This window comes from Tyto alba, unplaced genomic scaffold (assembly GCF_018691265.1).
Source record: "Tyto alba isolate M040663 unplaced genomic scaffold, T.alba_DEE_v4.0 Super-Scaffold_6, whole genome shotgun sequence".
In the NCBI taxonomy this organism is placed as follows: domain Eukaryota; kingdom Metazoa; phylum Chordata; class Aves; order Strigiformes; family Tytonidae; genus Tyto; species Tyto alba.
Window position 1 is genome coordinate 30,521,823 of NW_024881327.1, and position 21,227 is coordinate 30,543,049.

The following is a 21,227-nucleotide window of genomic DNA, read 5'->3' on the forward strand; positions in this document are numbered from 1 at the left end:
CATTTTGAGGCGAGGTACTGTACCCGCCCCCCTCACGGCGCCCCCAGCGCCGGCGGGAACCAGGAGGCGAGGGGGGCGGAAAAAAAAAAAAAACAAAAAACAAAAAAAACGGAAAAGCTCGGGCGGACACGGAAGGCGGCGGCGGCTGTGGGGGGAGCGCAACGGCCTCCGCCCCGCCCGTCGCGGCTGTGACGGCAGCGCCGCGCGCCGGACCGCGGGAGTTGGCGCGAAGGCGGCGAGGGGGGGCGGGAGGCATGAAGCCGCAGGCGTCCTGTTAGCGAGAGAAACCGCCGCTGGCAGCATGGTGAGCGCGTCGCACCGGGGGCCGCCCCTCCCTCCCTCCCTCCATCTACCCATCACTCCCGCCGCGGTTCTCCCCCAGGTCGGGGAGCGCCTTCCCCGACTGCAGCCCCGCGGGCGCTGCAGCCCGGCGTGGGCTGAGCCGAGCCGAGCCGGCGTCCGCTCCCCCCGAGGTGCTGAGGTCCGGCGGAGCGGCGGGGGCGGCTGCCAGGCCGCGGAGGAGAGGCCGCCCGCCCGCCCAGCCGCGCCGCCGGCGGTGCTCGCGCGCTTCCCGCCGCTCCCGCCCTGAGGGGATGAGGCCCGGCTTCCCGCGCGGGCCAGGAAAATCAGCCCCGGCCCGAGGAAATGCCCGCGATTGTGCCCTTGCCCCGAGGTGGAGGCGTCTGAGCCTCTCCAGATTCCACACACACCCCACCCCCCCCCCCCTCCCCGAAAACGCGGGTGGTGAGTTAGGCGCCGACCGTGGGTTTGTCCGGGAGCTTGGAAAGGCGGAGGAGCTAACCTCTCTCTAAACGCAGTCTGCCGAAGTTCTGACTCTTCCTTTAATTTCAGTAAGAGCATACACGAGGGCGTTTCTGCTGCCGAATTGGACGGTGTGCAATATTTGCAGAAAAACAATTCAAGTACGGAAAAAAAAATCCTAAAATGTCCAGAAGTAGGCACTTGTTTATAAATAATGAAGGATGCAACCCTCTGTAGGATGAAAAGAGTTTGTAAATATAAATATATACGTCTTAGTGTGTGTGCTTTCCAAAGTGCTGCTGGCTCACACAGCCATTAGAAGACTGTGTCCCCTCTTCATCTCTGCCTCAGACAAATCTACTCAGATAGAGTCTGTGCAGATGTTTTACTGGCATAACTAGAAATGCTGTTCAAAGCCAGTTAAGCGCAACTTTGGGTTTGGACTCCCCAGAGTTTCACCTTGTTTATATCTTATACCTGATGCTTAGCAATGATGGGCGATACAATCTGAATCTTTTACAATACTGACAGCAGTCTGCCAGCACCAAGAATCCTGAAACTATTAAACTGGGATGTTCTCACAGTTTGTTAGGGGTGACTGATCACTTTAAATTTCTGTACAAGGACAAGTCTGCCTCTCCTGTTCCTATGCCATCACCTCTTTAGAAAACTGATCTTACTGAAAGACCTGCTTCATCCTTTCCAGCCTTTCTGGGACAAAGGCTTTCTCCATCTGTGTAGTCTTCTGAATGTCACATATCTTGCAATGTCTGGAACTTTCATAGAAGGGAGGAAGATGAACCGTCATTTTGAAGAGAGGATGAGTTGCCTCAGCCCATTCCCTTTTCAGTGAACCATTTCAGAAACCATCACTGCTGCAGATACGGAGAGACAGGTGAAAATACCATGATGTTAGTAATCATTTGGCTTGTTCTGTGTGTGCAGTGACAGCACAAGCATATTGGAATTTAATATCATACCCTTGCAAACAGACCTTTTTCAAGTAGTGCCAAACATAGCCCCCCACCAGGTTGGTTTTGCAGCATCTTCTCAGCTATGCTGAACTGATGTGTGTAGAGTTACACAATGAAGTGATTTGTCTCAGAAGGGATTTATCTTTTTACCCAGATTAGTGGCCTGACCCAGTTCCCAAGCAGAGAGCCAAACTGGTACAACTGAGAGAATGAATGGCTGGGAGTAGGGGCTATTTGTGTTGCCTCTAGCTGAGAGAGACATTTATATGGTCAGAGCTGTAGTATCAGCTGGTGTGTACTTAGAGCTATGATACTGCTTGAAAAATACTGTGTGGTACCTGTGCTGCAGTTACCACTATTAGTAGATGTTAATTAAGGATAGTTATCCAAGCAAGTATTACCGGATTCAATGAAGTGATACTATAGATTTGATTTCAGTTAGTGCAATTTTTCTGGACACAGCAGATGTCGGAGCTGATGTTTGCACAAAACTTGCACTGAAATAGGCAGAGTAAATAAATATGATTCTTTTGATGCAAGGCCCTCATGGACATGCTTCAGAATCCCTGAAATAAGGTGCATTACTCTCTACTGCAGTCATTGAGCTAGGTTGGTGAAATTCAGTTTTCTATCTCATATTGTATTTTGAGGGGCAAACTGAATTATATGATGTTATTTTGGAAAATATTCTGCCTTACTGGACACTAGTCTTTTAAAAACACTGTGCCTATTACGGTTAGGTTGATACGGTTCTAGTATCAAAGCGTTTAAATAGTTGTTCTTTGGTTTAGGATGCTTTTGAAATGTGGGAAAAAACAGTATGGAGTGCTTAGGACTTTTATAACTGACTTCTTTGAGCTAGGTATTTAGTAAAGTCTTAAAAGTCACCCTGACAAACTCTTTGAGTAGCCAGTCTTGGTACTACCTAACAAATATGTGTCAGTTTCTATTCCTGTTATTCTCAGTAAAACAGACAGATACAAATCTTTGGAGAGAAAACTTGCAACCTGACATGATTAATTGCTTTGGTCTTCTCTTGCTGCCTGAGATGGAGGATTTGAAGCAGTAGTCAAAACTGGTAAGAACAAGACAGCCCAGCCATTTCTGAGATCATACAATTGCTAAGATAGTTCAGCAGGAACCTGTGCGCTGAACACTACTTTTGAGGCTGTTCAGATGCTATGCATCAATTACCTCCCCCAATTTAGCGGGAGTGATGAGAAATTCTTACTTAGTTCCACCTCTAACTTAGGTGGAACTGCTCAAACTTACATGTCTCTGCTGCTGCTGAAGCACCCTTGGGAAGCCTTGCTGCGTTAATTTTAGCCTTCTGGGCAAGGGGACCGCCAGGGACAGCCACGCCCTGTGAGTGTCTCTCCAGGATGCACAAGGCTGATGATGCCTGTGCTTTCTGGGGGAATGTCCCGGAAAGAAACTTGCCAGTTACTTTGGTACATGCCTTTCCTCATTTGAATGAGCATAGATGAAAGCTAACCATACACAGTTTTTCTACCTGGTGAACTCATATATATGCCTGTCATTCTATAGCAAGTAGATGGTTAGTCAGAGTATGTTAAATGGATAAACCCAGAATGGAGTCAAGTGATCCTATCTGGGATATAAAGAGTCTTCAAACTTGTCAGGTGCGAAGCAATCTGATAGATAACTAATTGCAGAAATGAAGAAATGTAAGTATGCAATGAATTAAGGATTTATCTGACATCTCTTAATAAATGAGATGAACAATCTATCTCTTGTGATTCTTGGATAAAAGCTTAATTGAAAGATAACTTTGTTGTTGCGCTGTGGTATACTTTTCTCCAAGCAGTTCAGAATTCACCATCAGTTGTAGCCCAGCTGTGTCTTACAAGGTTACCTTTTCCTCTGAAGAGCAGAATAGCTGAAGAACATTGGAGGATTTGTAACTCTGAAGATTGAAGAAGATTGTACATAAATGCCAATTTTCCTTTGTAGCTTAGGGCTGTGTAGTTTAGTCACAAAAGTAGATAGTCACCCTGGGAAATTAAAATTTACTACTCTAATGCAAACTTTTATTCAGAAACCTCGAGGCGGCTTGTATGCTCTAATATTTCCAGTATTTCCTGAAAAACTCCTTAGCACAAGCATGTAACAATAAAAGAAAAAGCTTCCATTTTTTGAGGACTGAGGTGAAGTTTTCATCAAGAGAATAGAACAAGTGGTGTTAACATAGGGAGGCGATACTGTAATATGGACCTGCTGTGTCACCACAGTATTTCAAAGAAAAAGTAGGATTTGTATGGATGGTGCTACCTTAATAAATGGGTCGAAGATGCTGCTTTGAATAAAAAACAAAAGTATTTGTTTATTCTCATTTGACCTATTAATCTAATGAAATACTACCTGCATTTTAAAAGATAGTAGCAGTTGACTGTCACCCATTTATTTTAGGTGCTTATGAAATGATTTTGGGGAAAATAACTTGTAAAGTTGACCCTGATTAGATACTATTTTTTAAAAGTCTGAAGTGGCAGTTTAGGTCCTCTTTATAGCACGTTAAGTATAGCAGCGCTTACAGTGATGGCATTCATTTTGTGAATTAAAGGTATTTATGAAGATCTAACTTGATATCTCATGAGAACCGATGAGGAAGAAAATAATAATTTACATGTTATAATTTGTGCCTTAGCAGTTCAGGAACTGTGATACTAAAATAGTGGAAGAAGCTGAGGAGACGGGTTGATTTCATATATTTTTCCTTATTAAGTCTGCATTTCATAAACAAGGATATAATGGTATTCCCTTGTACTGGTCCATTAAAAAAATTTCTGAATATTATTGTATGTGGTGTTTACAGAGCAGTTCACATACTAGTTAACAGTTTTTAGTTAAATAGTAAAATGAATAGAGTGTTACTATTGATCTAAAATTAATTGTTCTCCAAATATTTTAAGCCTAAAAGTAACCACTATAAAAAAATGAAAACAAAACTTTAAAGTCACTTTATTTTGTAATGTTGTAGTTAAGTATTTAAATTATTTTACTACATAAAAGATCTGATGAGAGTTGTAATCAATTTTTCTGTTGCCTGTTACTTTAAGCCTAAAAAGAAGTCAGGAATAATGTGAACTCGATCACTCAAATCTACTTCAACACTTTTTAAATAGATGCTTTCTTCAAACCTGCTAGCTATAGGTAGCAGCAGACAAACTTTCAGAACTTATATAGTACTGTATTTATATTGTAGGAGTACACGTATGTGGTGAGTTCACCTGGTCTGGATGTCAGGTGCCCACCAAAGTCCTTCCCCTTTTTCAGCTGGACAGGGGGAGAGAAAATACAAAGCATGGCTCGCAGGTTGAGATAAGGACAGTTACCATCACAGGCAAAACAAACTTGACTTGGGGAAAATAAATTTAATTTATGACCAGTCAAATGAGTAGGATAATGAGAAATAAAAACTAAATCTTAAAACACCTTCCTAGCACCCCTCCATTTTTCCCGGGCTTCACTTTATTTGGGATTTTCTCTTCCTCCTCCCCCTGGAAGTGCAGGGGGATGGAGAATGGGGGTTATGGTCAGTGCATCATATGTTGTCTCTGCTGCTTCTTCCTCTTCCAGGTAGGACTCTTCACACTCTTCCCCTGCTCCAGCATGGGGTCCCTCCCATGGGAGATAGTCCTCCATGAACTTTCTGTGACATGAGTCATTCCCATGGGTTGCAGCTCTTCACAAACTGTTCCAGTGTGGGTCCTTCCCACAGGCTGCAGCTCTTCACAAACTGCTCCGGTGTGGGTCCCTTCCACGGGGTGCAGTCCCTCAGGAACAGACTGTTCCAGCGTGGGTCCCCCATGGGGTCATGGGTCCTGCCAGCAAACCTGCTCCAGTGTGGGCTCCTCTCTCCACGGGTCCACAGGTCCTGCCAGGAGCCTGCTCCAGTCTGGGCTTCCCATGGGGTCACAGCCTCTTTTGGGCATCCACCTGCTGTGGCGTGGGGTCCTCCATGGGCTGCAGGCAGAGATCTGCTCCACCATGGACCTCCGTGGGCTGCAGGGCACAGCCTGCCTCACCCTGGGCTTCACCAGGGGCTGCAGGGGAATCTCTGCTCTGGTGCCTGGAGCACCTCCTCCCCCTTCTCCACTGACGTTGGTGTTCTCAAAGTTGTTTCTCTCACTTTGTCTCTGGCTGCAAGTTCTGTGTTGTTTTTCCCCCCCCTTAAATGTGTTATCCCAGAGGCACTTCCACTGTTGCTGATGGGCTCGGCTTGGCCAGTGGTGGGTCTGTCTTGGAGGTGCTGGCTTCATCGGACATAGGGGAAGCTTCTTGCAGCTTCTCACAGAAGCCACCTCTGTAGCCCTCCCCTGCTACCAAAACCTTGCCACGCAAGCCCAATCTAATGTAAAATATCAGAGTGCTGAAAATTAATGCCTCAAGGCGCAAATTCTGTAGGTGAGAATGTGTGCAGTCTCATTGAGGAAGAATGCTTCCCAGTCTACCATTGCCTGTTTGCTGAATCCATATTATTATATGCAGGTAAAACATACGAGTCTAAATTTTTACAAGAAATCTCATTTCTGATTCTAGAAAATTGTATTGACCTAAATATACTAAATAAATCTATGTGTGTCCCATATTTTGTATGTGCTTTCAAATGGCAAATTCCATTGATTTTAAGCCCTTTAGGCTCTGATCATCCAAATCTAAACCACCTGGGAACTGAATGCTAGGAGAAAAAGAGTCTGAAACACCCTTTTTTCTCAGTCAGACTCTTAAGGAGATTTCTTAAGAATTTTCTACTTTATTTGTAGTTCCCTGTAATAATGAAAAACTGTCCAGATGAACTATGATGGGGAATAGCTATCAGCTGGGTAGCATGTAATCCTGAGCCACACCCTTTACCTGCTATATATTTAGGCCATGTGAGGCATTTTTTTCTCTAAAATGGCTGCTAGCCCTGGAGGTAGTGATATCAACCAGGTACATGTTTTCTCAATTTCTTTTTAATAAAACGGAAACTTTTTTTTTTTTTAACAGAAATCAGATTTTGTTTTGTGTGTACAATATTGCTTTTATAAAATTGAAGTTTCAGCTGCTGAGTTTATGTATTTAGAAAGATTTTTATGGTTGCAAAATAGACCTTTTGGAGCTCTTCATATGAAGTTCTTTCTCTTTGTTTAAATTTTAATCTGTTTCTTGCTGGCTAATTTTTTTTTGTGATGTGAGAGTTATTGTCCTAAATTTATAAGGTGGAGGATGCAGTATGTCCCACTACTTGACTGCTTTCTAGCCCTTGGTGCTTTTTTTAATCTTTTTACATTAGATACTATTTTATATCCGAATTGATCATTTTAACTATAGAAATACTTGGGGCGAGGTTTATGATAATTAATTGGAAAAAAAACCCATTTAATTATACATCTGGTTTAAGTCACTGTATTTCATTGCTAAGTTTGTTTTAAAGTGTATATTGGTGAAGGTGTCCAGCTAAGGGAAAAAGACTTTTTTCCATGATTCAAAGACAAGAGAAAGGTGGTGTGATGTCTGAGCAACTATGTTTAACTAACTGGTTTTTGTTTTCTTAATTGTAAACAAAATTTCAAAATGAACAAATACTATAATGGACCTGTTGAGAAAGTAATTTAAATGCATTACTGTTTTGTAGTGTGGGACTTCTAAGAGCTATCTGTATTAAAAAAATTACGTCTGTTTTCTGTTTTACTAGGATATCCGGAGATTCTTCGACGTTGTACCTCCTGGAAAGCGAAAAGAATGTGAGACTGTGAAAAAGAGTGAAAAAATTAAAAATGGCGAAGGACCTTCAAGTGGGAAGAAAAGGGGAAAGGAGACTAAGGTTAGTTTTGATTTTGTTTGTGAAGTGCTCGGTTTCTCTGATGCAGGATTGTTTTTATCTCCAGCACTTTTTAAAGTTGTGTTAGTTCTCATAGACTCAAAACCCAGACTATATGTCAGTTGTTCTTATAGGCATGGGAAGAAACTACCACTTAATATTAACTTCTAACAGCAAAACTTTGTAGGTGGTGAAGCAAATTGCTACCTTTAAAAATATTTAGGTTGTAAGGCAAAGAACAGGTAGGTAGAAGTTATTATGGCTAGGTGTTAATGTAGGAACAATCTGCTGTATTTTAAGTTATTTTAGCTATATATAGCACACAGTTTTTAAAGTAGCTCTGCTTATTTAATTTAATTTAATTAAGATTGAGGCTTACGCACAGTGGATGTATCATAAGGATGACATGCTTTCAAGTATGGTAAAAGTCTGCCGTGTAGGAGGCCTCTGACCATTTTTTTAATCAGGTGTTTTCTAAACACCTGTGGGGGAAACATTATCACTGTCTTTCTTAGACAGGGTCACTTATGTAAACCTGTTGCAAAGACCAAATTCTGTAAAATGACAGGTTGAAATTAGATTGGGTTCAAGTCTCAGACTACTTTTCACGTTAAACATCTGAACTAGTATAAAAAAGGGGAAGCAGTGGCTAAAGAGGGCTTTAAAATCAGGTTTAGAGAATGGAAGGATTTCTAATAGGATGGAATGTTTAATGTTAAGCATCGCAATCAAGATGATGTTACTTAATATTTTGGCTGTGTAATTTCATTGTTTCAATGTGAAAATAAAGGATTATTAAGTGGAACCGAAAGACGTAGCAATTACCTTATGCAATGTATATTTTTGCTTTGGAATTCTCCAATTATATCAAGGATTTAACAGGTTTCAGATTAGAACTGAATGTGGATTATATAATGTGTAGTTATGTTTACTTAGAATGATATTTTAAGAAGCATTTACAGCTGTGCATGACTACAAAAAAAGCATAGGTGGTAGTTTGGTGGGCCCAGGAAACTTCCTACCAGTACAGTTGTGGTTTTTCTAAATACCTAAAACTTGTCTATGTTTTTAAAAAAGTTCCTTGACACAGTTTAATACTAGCTGCTGCTAGATAGAACACGCTTCTTGACTGTGACCATTAGTGCAATCTTTTAAGGTAGTTGCCCTGCTTAATGGGTGAGATGAGAAGCTGCAAGCACCCGGGACGTTGGATAGGAAATCAATCTAGCTTCAACTGTTGTGTATACTTTTTTCCTTTTTCAACTGGCTATTTTTTAGTCTGAAGTTGTGTGGAATTCTGGTAGCTACAGCAAAGCTATATCCATAATGGAACCAAAAGTGGAAGCTGAATTCAGTATAAGTAATTTACTGGCCTGTACCACCTCTCTTTCTGGTGGGACCATGCAATTTATTTTTTGGATTAAAAGTTTGAAGTGCTTGAAAAATCTGTTTGCTTTACTTTAATTTGCTCTGAACTTGAATATTTATTCTAAACATAATAATCTATGATGTGACTGGAGCATGTTTCTTTACTGCTGCAGTTTTTTCCTTATTTCCTCTGCCCTGCGCCTTTCCCCCTCCCACTCATGCATTGGCACAAGATTGTTCATAAATGTAATACTGGGAAATAAATAATTCCTGTTAGAATTTGTTTGAAACTCATAAAAATGAATGTGTAGTTGAATAAAAGCTTGAAGGACCTGTATACTGGTTGAACTAATGGACTGTTACTCTTAGGTGAATAATTCACCTAGCGAAGATGATTCCAAACAAAAGCGGACAAACAAGAAAAGAAGAATTATCTATGATTCAGGTAGCGTTCACAGTTTCTGAATGTTCCTTTGTATCTTTGGCATTAGCATTCAAGGTCAATTAGGTAAATGGTAGATCTGAAAGAAAGCTGTGGTTGTTTTGTTTTTTTAGTAAATCCAATGAAAAACATTCTTCACAGTAATTATTGCTGGATAGCTAAATATATTTGATAGAGTGCAGTGTGTGCCATGCATGTAATATATAGTGCAGAGTAACTTTTTAACAAAGCTTCTGTTAAAAAACAAACAAACAAGCAAAAAAGCCACCCAAAAAACCCCCTTCAGACAATAAAGTCTATCAAAACTCCAGAACTTTTTTTGTTATGAAGACATATATAAATTGTAGGAAGTTTTAGGTTTCCTGTTTTCTTCATGACAAATAACATCTTACCCTGGGTACAGGAGGCCGATCATGTGCTATAATTTCACATTTCTGTGCATTGCATGAACATAATATAGGATATGGTTTTAATGATGATTGTGTTTTCATATGTGTCTTTCACTAATAAAAAATCTTGTAAATGTTCATCCCATAGTTTTACAGTACAGAACATGCAGAATGTCATTTAAAGCACTGCTATCACATTGTAAAAATATTATTTGGAATATTACAATAAGGGAGACCCCATTTATAGCAGTTATATTTAGAAAAACCCCAAACAGCAACAAGCACACACCCCCTTTGCTCCCCCTACCCCCCAAACAAAACCTGCAAACCCTTGCCTGTCGAGTTAGTTTAGTGTAAAAGCTTGAAATTTCTAGTTTAATATTTCTGAGCTGTTATGTCATTTAATCCCTTTTTGATCCGGTTGTGAATCTTGAATATTTGTTACTAAATTGTAGAGAAGTTTGCAGGAGTTTCTATGATTTTTGAGTTCTCCGGAAGACTTCATCTTGAATTTTTAGAAGCAGTCCTCTTAACAGTAGAAGATTGCTTGTCTTGTGGAAGAAAAAAATCACAAACATCTGTCAGAATAATTCTTATATATAGAGAAAAATGCATTCAGATCTTCAGGTAAACTGTCCTGTAAACAGTTCCTGTTTAACAGTGAGGAATAGCAGTAGAAATATTTCTGCATTAAAAGGTGGGGTACAAAAGTATCATATAACTCAAACTGTTACCTTTAAAGTCCTGATAACAGTCTGGAGACTTTGCAAATTCTAGCCCATTAGTAGTAGGCGAGCAATAGAGAAATAGTGCTCTAGTTATTGAAGACCTGAACAGGGAAAGTGTGTGTGGGTTTTTGTTTGTTTGTTTTTTAAATAATGACAATATATATTAGTGTTTATCATGGAAAAACACCCTCTGTTACACCTGCTGGTTATCTTGGCTTTTTCAGTTTGTCTTTCTTACTTCTTTGGAAGTTGGATTATATAATTCTCGGTGGTATAATCTTGATATCTTGACAGCTTTTGGGATATAGAGAATGGTTGGAGAAGTGAATGGCAGTATACCAGTGTTCTCCTGAAAAATCAAGAGTACAACCTCAGTGATCTATTTTAGCCTGTTGTTTACTGTTGGAAGAGATGTTGTGGAATACACCAGCATAAAACAATTCTATATAAATTTAATCAGGTTAATGAATTTATGTTAAAAGTCTGGGGTTTTTTTGGTTGGCGTTTGTTTGTTTGTGTTGTGTGGTTTGTTGTTTTTTTTTTTTCTTCTAGTAATCTCATGTGGTACTCTTGACAGTTGCATTCCTTTTCAGAAAGATTTTTATACCAGCATAGCAGTTCTTGGAATACGTAACAAAATATTTCTTGTTATATAAACAAATCCCACTGTCTAGACTGAGTTCTGACCAAATTTTCAGTTAGACATGTATGTGCTAGAATAAATGATGGCTAGGCTGTTAGCTGACGGAGAAAAACGAAGCTGTGCTCTCACCTTACATATGATATCTTTTTCTCACTCAGTTGAATGTATGTGAACAAATGTTAACTAATGTTATGTGATCTATTACTTAAAGCCTGTATGTATGTGGTAGAAATACATATTTATGTTGTGTTCAAAATACAGATTCAGAAGAAGAGGTGCAGTCAGTGAAAAAATCCAAGAAGCCATCTGAGAAAAAAGCAGCTACTTCAAAACTTCGTAAAGTTCTAAAGCAGGACCCTGTTGTTTATATTTCAGAGTCAGGTAATGGAAAAAATATATTATTCTATGTTCAGCTGTAAGAGGTGGATTATATTACAAATTGGATGGATTGTTTGACTGATATACTTTTAAATATGACCCTAAAACCTAATATTGAAGAAGACAAATTATGTTCTGCTTAAACAAGCTAACCAAAAGTATTGCAGAAATTTAGCCTCAAGTATTGTAAAATCAGGAGCAGGGTAAAACTGAGGTGATGCTGCATAGTGGCTTAGGTTGATTTTAAATAGGCATATAATTTCACAAGGTAACACTTTACTGCTTAAGAGTATTCCTTACATTCAGGGGAAGGAGTTAAGCGCAGGAAGTATTTTTAATATAGTTAAACTGCTAACTAGCATACTTTGAAGTGACTGTTGGTTACCATAAATAGGTTTGAAAATGCGGATTTTGACTTGGTGTATGATTTTCTATGTCTTTAATCTCTGCCTAGTGTGTTGGTGACTGTAAAGGTTCGTGGGTATTGTGTTTACTTCCTTCTCAATGCAAACAATTTTTTTAAAATGAAAAAAAAAAAAGGTCCATTAGACTTTTAGAAAGAACTGGAATTGGAAAAAAGAATTGTAAAAAAACCTTTCATTATACCTTGTATGTACCATACTGTACCATACTTCTCAGTCATGGATTTTAGCTTTCAAAATTTAGGAGCTGTTTTTGTTCTTGGGGAAAGGAGGGAGTGTAATTAACCATTCTTGATCATTTTCAGGTTGCCTGTAGCCTTCTGAAAAATTTGTGATTGGTGATTAACTACTAAGCTCTTAGCAGAGTTTTGTTTAGTCTCTTCTTTAGAAGCTGTATAGTTAAACTAAAACCACAATCTTAACTCAATCAGTAAGTACCATTTAACTGAACAGATAAGGGCAAATTTCACAATATCAGCTCAATTAAAGAGTCTTATGTTTTAATTTGTTTTCATTGTTTGCATGGTTGTTGTTACTTATTACTGCTTCCAGTGATGCTTTTTGTGTGATTCTTGACTTTGGTGCTCTCAAGAGGAGTTTGACTGAACTTACAGGAACGACATCCACTATTGAGGAAGTTTCATCCTACAGAATTATTGTTAAACATGTTTCCTTCCCAGCTCCAAAAAAAACCTGATTGTGATTTTCTGCTGTCTCCGTTCCCCAGCCCTTCCCCTGTGTTCTTAATTCTATCATAAAGCAGTTTTGTTTCCAACTGCTTAATTCATATTGTGTGCTTACTAAATTTGAGATGTTATGGAAAAGTTTCACTGGCATTAGCTACTGTTATTTGATAGGTGAACATCAGTTTAGGTAGATTCAGTCTTATTTATGAATTGAGCATCCTTAAAGGTATGCCATCAGCATAGGGGAAAATACTTGGGTTTTGTGAATTTTGTAAAAATGCATCTGTGGAAGAAAGTTAACGGAGCTTCTAGTATGTATCTTACTATTTCAGTATTTCTTGAAGACGGACTTTAACACTTATTTTTTAACATGTGACAAAAGTTGGTTTAATGTGTATGCATGTGCATTTTTTGTTATGTAGAGTTGTGTGGGTTTTTTAAGAAACATTTGAAATAAATGTGAGTGCTTGCGACTTCAGGACTGCTTTTACTACCGGTTTTTATCTTAACCAAGAGATCTGTTAGTGGCACTTAAGCAAAGATTAAGACTATATGTGGGCTGAAAGAATTAATCGTATTGTCAGAATCTTAGTAACTGAATTTGATTCCTGTCTTACTGAATAGCATCGATTGGAAACATCTTAAATTTGACTCCATTAATTTGATAAATTTGAAGTTTATGGATGTTCTGCTGTTCAGAGCTGATAGCTTCCCATCTTAGATCTCTTGTCATGTTAGGTTCATTCTTTTCTGGTTTGCTTTTAAAACATAAAAGTCTCTTTCTTCACTGGATCTATTGTAATTTTAGGTTGATTTGTTATAATTCAGATAAATTTAGGTATTTTGCTATTGGATACTGGTTGCCATACTCTGATCACCCGTACAACACAAGCTGTACAATTTCCTGTGAGTTGCAACACTAGGTGGGCACATGTTGGTTGCAAAGGTATTTCTTAACACATCTCTCTCTACTCACTATAAGTTTGGCTTGAAGTGAGAAAAACTTAAACGTTTTTGTGAGTTGCTGCTGTGATTAGATGGACTTACTACATCTGGTCTGAGCTCAGCTGAGGCTGTTACTATCAGGTGTTGTGTATTTGTCTCCTAGAGTTCTTTACCAGCCACAGGACTTCCCCTGTATGGATTCTTAGAAACTGTGATAAAAATTAACAGCACTGAATCCAAATCTATTTTGATAAAACATGTTTTGAAAGTGTTAGAATTCCAGGAGTAGTTCTGTGATCCCTCAGAGTTTTAGGATGCATCTTTGGAAAAGTGGATACAGTCCCTGGGTATAGTATTTTTTTGGTCAGATCATTGCTGAACATAAACAATGCCTCCCTATAATCATATCATGTATTTTTAAAACAAAAAAGGATTGCTTGCTGCAGTATCCCATTAGAAGTATGTCTCAGCTGGCTTTTTTCTATACCTTGGTCCTTCTCAGGCACTTTTCAGAATTACTGTTTCTAAGATGGATTGTGCTTATTGTCCTAGATATTTGACGTGGAATTTAGCTGTGCTATGTCACGTATTCAAATGAGCTTAATTTTCCAGAGTATCCTGAACACTTTATTTATCTTATTTGTCCATTTACTCAAAACTTTTGACAGTTTTGCCAACAATTCTTTCTTAATTAAAAAGGGTCTTTAACAGCACTCATCCCAGAGTAGATCAATTATCAGATTCCTGGGGAATAAACAGTACATATTTAGGTTTATTATGCAATTCAAGGTGGTGTAACTAACTTTTTCTACATAGGGATACCATGGGTCAAGGTTACTAGTGAAATCCCTGAAAACCAGGGCTCAAGGTTACTCTTATCTAAAGAGTCTTAAGTACATACAAGGTTGACTTAATAGTCTGTGACTAAAACAATGCATTTACAACCTTGAGACTTAATGCTTGAATTTTGTTTGTATTTAATCAGTATAAATTATTTCTTCAGCTTAATGGAGCTGTCAAGCAGAGTGTTTTTTAATGCTATTGATACAGCTCTTGGCTTGAGATAAACATGTTTTACAAGAACAGGAATATAGAAATAGTAGATAGAAAAGATCCTGATGAAATTTGTATGCATTTGTCCTTTTCTTGTTTGGTGTTTTTTTTTTTAAGTGTTATTCAACTGAAAACTTAAAACCACAGTTGTTGGACTTGATCAAAAGTCAGAACCTCAGTCTCAAGGGTTCTGTCCATGGCAATGTGTTTGAAAGAGCCTACTGGCACTAAGTAGTTGGTAGAAGCTTGGTAGTTAACTGACTCGACCTATTTTTCAATTTCATTTGAAACTTTCTTCCTGTTGTTGCTTGAGTTTCTTTTCAGCTCTTCGGTATAACGGTGGGATACAGCTTTCTTGAAAAACGTAGAGGGAATTTTTGGTTTGTGTAAGAGTGGATTGATGAGATTATTGCTTTGTTTCTTATTAGCTTTTAAAGTAAAAATAAAGTAAGAATAGTTGCTCTTCATAATTCTATAAGAAATACTTGGTTATTTCTTTTAATTAAGTTTATTTCAATATTTAATTTATTGATAGCCAGAGATAAAGTGAAATTATTCTATCAGGTAACAAGGGAAAAAGAGCCTTTTTTTTGTTGATAGAACAGTCTTAGTGGATGGGAAAAAATCCAAATGTATGTTTGTACTTGTTAAAATAACACTTTGTTTGACTGTTTAATGAAGTATGGAACCTTGAGCTTTGTTTGTAGAAGATGACCTGTTATTATGATGTGTTGAACCTCCTGTGGTTTCATCACAGGTGGTTATTTGGCAGGTATTGTGACTTCACTTCTAGTGAATACTTAGTCTTTCATATACATAGTGTAGAGATAATTATGCATATGTAGCAATCGCTTTGATCACTTGAATATTGCAAAATACAACTTTTTTTTAAAAATAGTGCCTTGTTCTAGTGATAGGCTGAATTATTATTTATAAAACTAGAAAAACCAAAGTGGTAGACACTGGGTAGGATTGCAGGTTACTGCAAAACTGTTCCTTCGGAGCTTAGAAAATAGGACAAGAAGAGAATAGCTTGTGAATGTGCTTGCTGAATATGCTCTTTAGTATAGAGAATATTGGGGAGGGGTGGGGAAACAAACAAATAATCATAAAAACCCCATCAGTTAAGTGCTAGTACTGGTAGCCAAAAATATCCCCACATCCAAACATTGGTTCAAATGAGCAGCAGACTGTCAGTGAATAAACATGTCTTACATTGACACATTTCATAGGGGAGTAAAAAATTGTCACTTCTTGGGAAATACTAGCATTGTATATACCAATGGAAATTGCTGTACTTTTTTGCAGAAATGGGTGAAGATGATAAATAGTGATCTGTGTACCTGCTTTCCTCTAGTGTTTTATGAAAGGTCAGTTGAGAATATGTAGTTGAACCTTAAGGAAGTTTGATTTGAAGTATGCTTGAGGAATGAGAGTATAGGTTCTGGCAGAAACCCTATGGAGAAGCAGGGACTTGTGTTACAGAGGACAATGTAAAATGTATTTAGAAGTGACCCCCATTACAATTAATTTGGTTAAGTCTGGGATTACTAACAGTACAACTATAAGGGTCCTGTAATGGTAAATGTGCTATTGAACTCAAACTCTTAAGTGGTGAGAGGAGTGTTTTGTAAACACAGTAAAAGTATGCTAGTATCTGGTTTATTTGATCTGGAATTGCCACCCTGAATAGGGGAGTAAGTGGAAACCAGAGGTGTGGATGAAGTAAAATTGAGGTGATCTTTTTTCTCAGCAGAGTCTAGGATAACGGCAATGTGGTAACTTTGAATAAAAAGTGGACAGGTTTCATTTATCAGAAGACAGAGTGGTTAGGATTACTTTGCCTATATTTCAAACATGGCAAGATGTGAAATAAATTCACTGCAGTTTAATCTCTGTAACAGTTGCTGTTAGATTTTAAATTTTTAATAATGGCCATGTTGTTGCACTTTTACAAGTACATGGTAATCTTTTACTACTTTCTGGAGGTGTATTAGAAGATGTTCTGGTAAAGCAGCTGGCTAGCTGTAGTAGTGTGCTACTCACTTGATGTGTTTGGATTGCAAAATGATTGTTGTAATTGTCAATTTACTTTGAGGAAAATTTATGGAAAAATAATTTTCATATGTAATTCATTCTTGTTCCTTCCTTAAATGGCTTCTGTGTGAAAGCTATTTATTCTGTAGACTGCTTTCAATATTTTAAAAGCCTAACTACTTTTTAATCGTTTCTTTTCAAGTGGAAATATATTTTTATGTGGTAGTTTTGTTTTTTTTTTTTGTTTTGTTTTTTTATTATAGAACTGTGTTTGGTTTTTTTAATGTGTATTGATTTTAATGTTAAATATAATGGCATAAAATACCACTCTTTATAAAAAAAAAACTTTAGGCATGTAGCAGACTGGATGTGTGAGCCTCTTAAAGGCGTTGGCAGCTCCATGTGTTGTTATTCTACTTTATAAATTAAGATGAAATTAATAATTTTTCCATTTAATTTGGATACCGGAGTTAATGCTTTTTAATCATTTTCTTTTCCTGGAAAGCAGTATGAAGTGAATTCTCCTTTTTCTGGTAGCTGAATGCAGGTTACCTTGGATAAGTGTAGTAAATCTATTTTAAATTAAGGAACTGAGATGGTATCCTTAACCCAGTGTTAATCTGATTGCTTTATAGTTCTGTGGAGATACCTGTTCTTGTAAACATTGTGCTCTTCCATGACTGCAACAAGTACTTCTATTGGGTTTTCTTTCCCTTTGGTGTTTTGGTTGAATTTTTGCACAAATCTAACAGTACCTTGAAAAAAATGAACGTCCTTCTTGCTGTGAACTAGCAGTGAATTGCACATATACGGGATGTTTTTTGCCTTTATTACATAAATACAGAGAAATATGCACACGTAAATATATTAAGTACCTTGAGTGTTTTACGTTTTTCATTTCTTGGAACTTAATTGCGTGTCTTCAGTGTTGTGTGCCTAATCTTTGTCGTGTATCTGTTATTTTCCAACTGAGCTCTAACTTTATTATTCTCAGGCTGATACCTTGGCTCCTTATGCCATCAATGTGGTGAAACACAAATACTGTATTTTGCTGGGTATTTATGTTCACGTCAGAGCAAGGTAACATTAATGGTCATGACACTGTAGGTAGTACAGGGAAGTAGAAACTGAGATTTCAAAAGGGGAGCGTTTAGAATAGCACCATGGAAATCACAGTGCATGGAACAGCATTTTTCTTTTCAATCAATTAATGTCTGTTTTCCTTTCCATCTCCAACATGACTTATGAACCCAGTTAAAGGTTAGGCATTAATTTTTTTAATACTTAAAGAGAATTTAATGTATTTAGTTCTGTAAGTGCAAATGAATCTTCCTTCTTCTGTGCTCTGTGTCCTACGTAAGACAGCACATTTCTAAGGTAGCACCTAAGATCCTAACACAGAGGTAGTACTTAGTAATATTTGGATAACACTTTATAAAAATACTGACTCATGGAGGTTATTTCTGTTTACAAAATCACTGTGCCACTGAAAAAAAGCAACACATTGTTTCTTACTATATCAGTAATTCATATACCGTTACTGTAGGCAGTTAAGTGGTGTGGATACAAGTAACTTATTTGCAGGTAGCCTTTTTTTTTTTTTTCCTTATGCTTCAGAGTTCATGTTAGCACTTACTTGAGAGTAAGTGCTGCTTATGGTTCAGAATTCACATTAATATATTGGGTTTTTTTTAATGGTATAGATGTTATGTAGTGCACCTATAATGTTATAACTTGCTTGGTAATTTTTCAATAGTTAGATTTTTAAGGTGTAGGTGATTTTTTTTATAGGTGGTTTGCAGGTTTTTAATTATTTTCATGAAGCATGTGAAAATGGATGGCAAATTTTTGCACTTAAGTATATAAAATCTTTTGAGAAGGTAAAAAGTAGAATCTAAAAAGTGCCTGCAGTTCATGTTTGCTGTAGAGCTGCTCAATATAATTTTTTTTTCAATACTTGCACAAATGACTTTTGCTTAGAAATATCATCAGTTTATTTTAACCATTGAATATATTGCATCTGAATGATAAAATTGAGCAGGGGAAGTTCCCTAGTTTCCACTTTCCTGCATGAACTTTCTGTAACTGTAATACTTAATTTCTATTTATTTATAAATGGCTTGGTTAATCTCCTGGATTAATGTAAAATGTAAAAGAGGACTTCTTATCTTTTTTTTTTTTTTTGCTAGACTAGTTCGTTTTGTCTGAAACAGAACACTGTGTCCTGAATGGCTCAGTAAGTTGAGCTGCACGAGCTGCAGCTGGAAAAAATGAATACATTTATATTTGCCTGGATTTTTTTCAAGTTAATTTTTTTTTCCTGTTTCCTAGTTATTTATTTGGCATTACTGAATGTTCATATTATGCAGTAAACTTTAGGCAACTAAATCAGAACATGAAGTTTCATTGCATGGTGAGGATTCAGATCTTCTTTTGTGGAATGATAAAGTTGCTATTATTGTAAAAGTAACCCGTTCAAGTGAATAAAACTCTCTAGAATAAACTGGAAAGAGTTAATGGACTGATAACGTCTAAGGTAACACACACAGCTGTTTCTATGGCAAGTGTGAGTGTTTCATTTGGAAGGCGTTGCTATAATTGATGGTTTTGCAGATGGAGATCATTTACTCCAGTTTAAGTATATTCAGCCTTCTCATATATTTTAATGTTCCTAAAACTTCTTTCTAAAGATATTTTTAAAAGATAAGTATATGTATTTCAGTAAGAATTTTATTTGGTATGTACTGGACAAAATGATATTAAAGGTTGTGTTCTTTGGCACTAAAGTTTATAATTACAATTAGACATGACAGTTACTGCATTGCGGTCTAGGATTCCAGAACCTTTTCCCCTTAAAGTGAAAAATATGACAGAGGCACCTTCTTGAAATTATCTGTGATAACTGGAAAATCCAAATGTGAATTTGATTTCAGGGGAGTAAAGCTAGAATGGCTCTGGTAAACTTTATGTTTTTGTAACAGCATGGAACCTTGACACATCAATATAGGCAGAGTGCTAACAATTATGGTTTAAAGTGCATGTTTGTAGTACATCTAAAATCAATTAGCTTGTTGAGAAATTACATAAAACTAAATGACTGTACAGACCAGTTTTTGAAATGTAGGTTGCAACTACTGTGTTTTTAAATGTGGTGGAAGATAGCAAAAAAAAAAAAGCACTTTGGTAGTCACATAGCATCTGTTCTCTTTGGAAGGAGTTACAGGGGTTGAGTTATCTTAATGGTAATTTTCTTAAAGATTTACTTTAAGCAAAAGGTGAATACAAAACTCAGTCCTACCGAGTGTCGGGTCTGTTCCATACTGACCAATTCATATTTAAAATAATCAAACCTGATACAATGACTTTTTTTCATATATACACTAGTTTTTCCACCCTCAACTTTAGCTTGGACAGCAATACTTAGTGCTCTAGACTGTGAGTTTTCAGGACAGGGACTGTTTTAAGTACTTGTACAGATGTGGTGCAGTTGAAACTGAAGAATGTCCAGCATATTGTAATTTTACACAAGTAATGTAGATTTAATGACTTTTGCATAGGATATAGTCCTTTAGCTTCATATAGAAATCCTTATGTAGTAGTCTACAAACACCAATTTCACATACATTTATCATAATAAGTACGAGTTGTTTGTAACCTGTAGGTGCCCTGCTTATATTTGGAGTTGGTTTTACAGCGTCATAGTGAGAGGTTGTCTCTGCCTTAAATATTTTGCATTCTAAACAGAATAGGAATCAGGGAATTACATTCTATACCAATGAGGAACACAATACAGGAATATTGAAGATGAATAAAATACGTTATTCTGAAGGCCATCTGGAGGATCTGTCCTATGCTGCTTGTTGCCATGGTCCCTTCCTGCAATAGATTGCTCCCTTTTTAGATTGGCTGAGGTCATTCCTGAATCTGAGCCTTTTAGAATGATCTGAATTTAAACGAATGTTTAAAACAGCCTAGATAACTGTGATAGGGCTTGGTTTTGGAACAACTGCACGTGTTGCCTGTAACCAGCAGGTGCAAGCCTATTGAGGAAGGGTGAGGAGTAACAAATGGTTACAGGTGGGCTGCAGGCATTAGTTTATTAACCTGATGGTGCTACTGCTAGAACAGTATGAAAAATGAAAGCCAGATGTGCTTTAATGTCATGAAATGGTTCTTAAAACCCTCAGGACTTAACAGTTGCTTGCTGATAAGGTAGTTTTGCCTTGTACACTGCCGGGCGTTACGGGTCTGTGCTTCATGTGTAGTGTTAGCATCCAAAATAATTAAAAGCAATCTACTGGTTGTCATGCCTGTCCCTTTAATCACATGATTAGCTTTCTCTTTGGCACATCTACTTCATTTCCAAAAAACTTGACTAGAATACACATGGTCTTGACTTCTGTTTTGTAATTCAGAGTTAATCCTGAAAAAACCTGATGTGTATGCTCAGGGTATTTTTTTCATGGCATAGCACACAAAAAAACCTGTCAATGTAAGCAGGAAATAGTGATCTCAGAATAGCCTTGTTCCACTATACTGAGGTTCTGCAACATGGAAGTAATCTAGTTGGTGA

At 37.5% G+C, this 21,227-nt stretch overlaps 1 protein-coding gene across 1 annotated transcript in view; it reads left to right on the plus strand.

Moving 5' to 3' along the window:
• The first annotated feature begins 91 nt into the window (after positions 1-91).
• RFC1 (replication factor C subunit 1) overlaps positions 92-21,227 on the plus strand; it is a 42,822-nt gene continuing 21,686 nt past the window's right edge. Inside the window, exons 1-4 of the mRNA XM_032998980.2 lie at positions 92-304; positions 7,438-7,566; positions 9,301-9,376; positions 11,395-11,514. Of these exons, the coding sequence (XP_032854871.2) occupies positions 302-304; positions 7,438-7,566; positions 9,301-9,376; positions 11,395-11,514 (328 nt within the window). The 5' untranslated portion in view covers positions 92-301. The remainder of the gene's footprint in view (positions 305-7,437; positions 7,567-9,300; positions 9,377-11,394; positions 11,515-21,227) is intronic.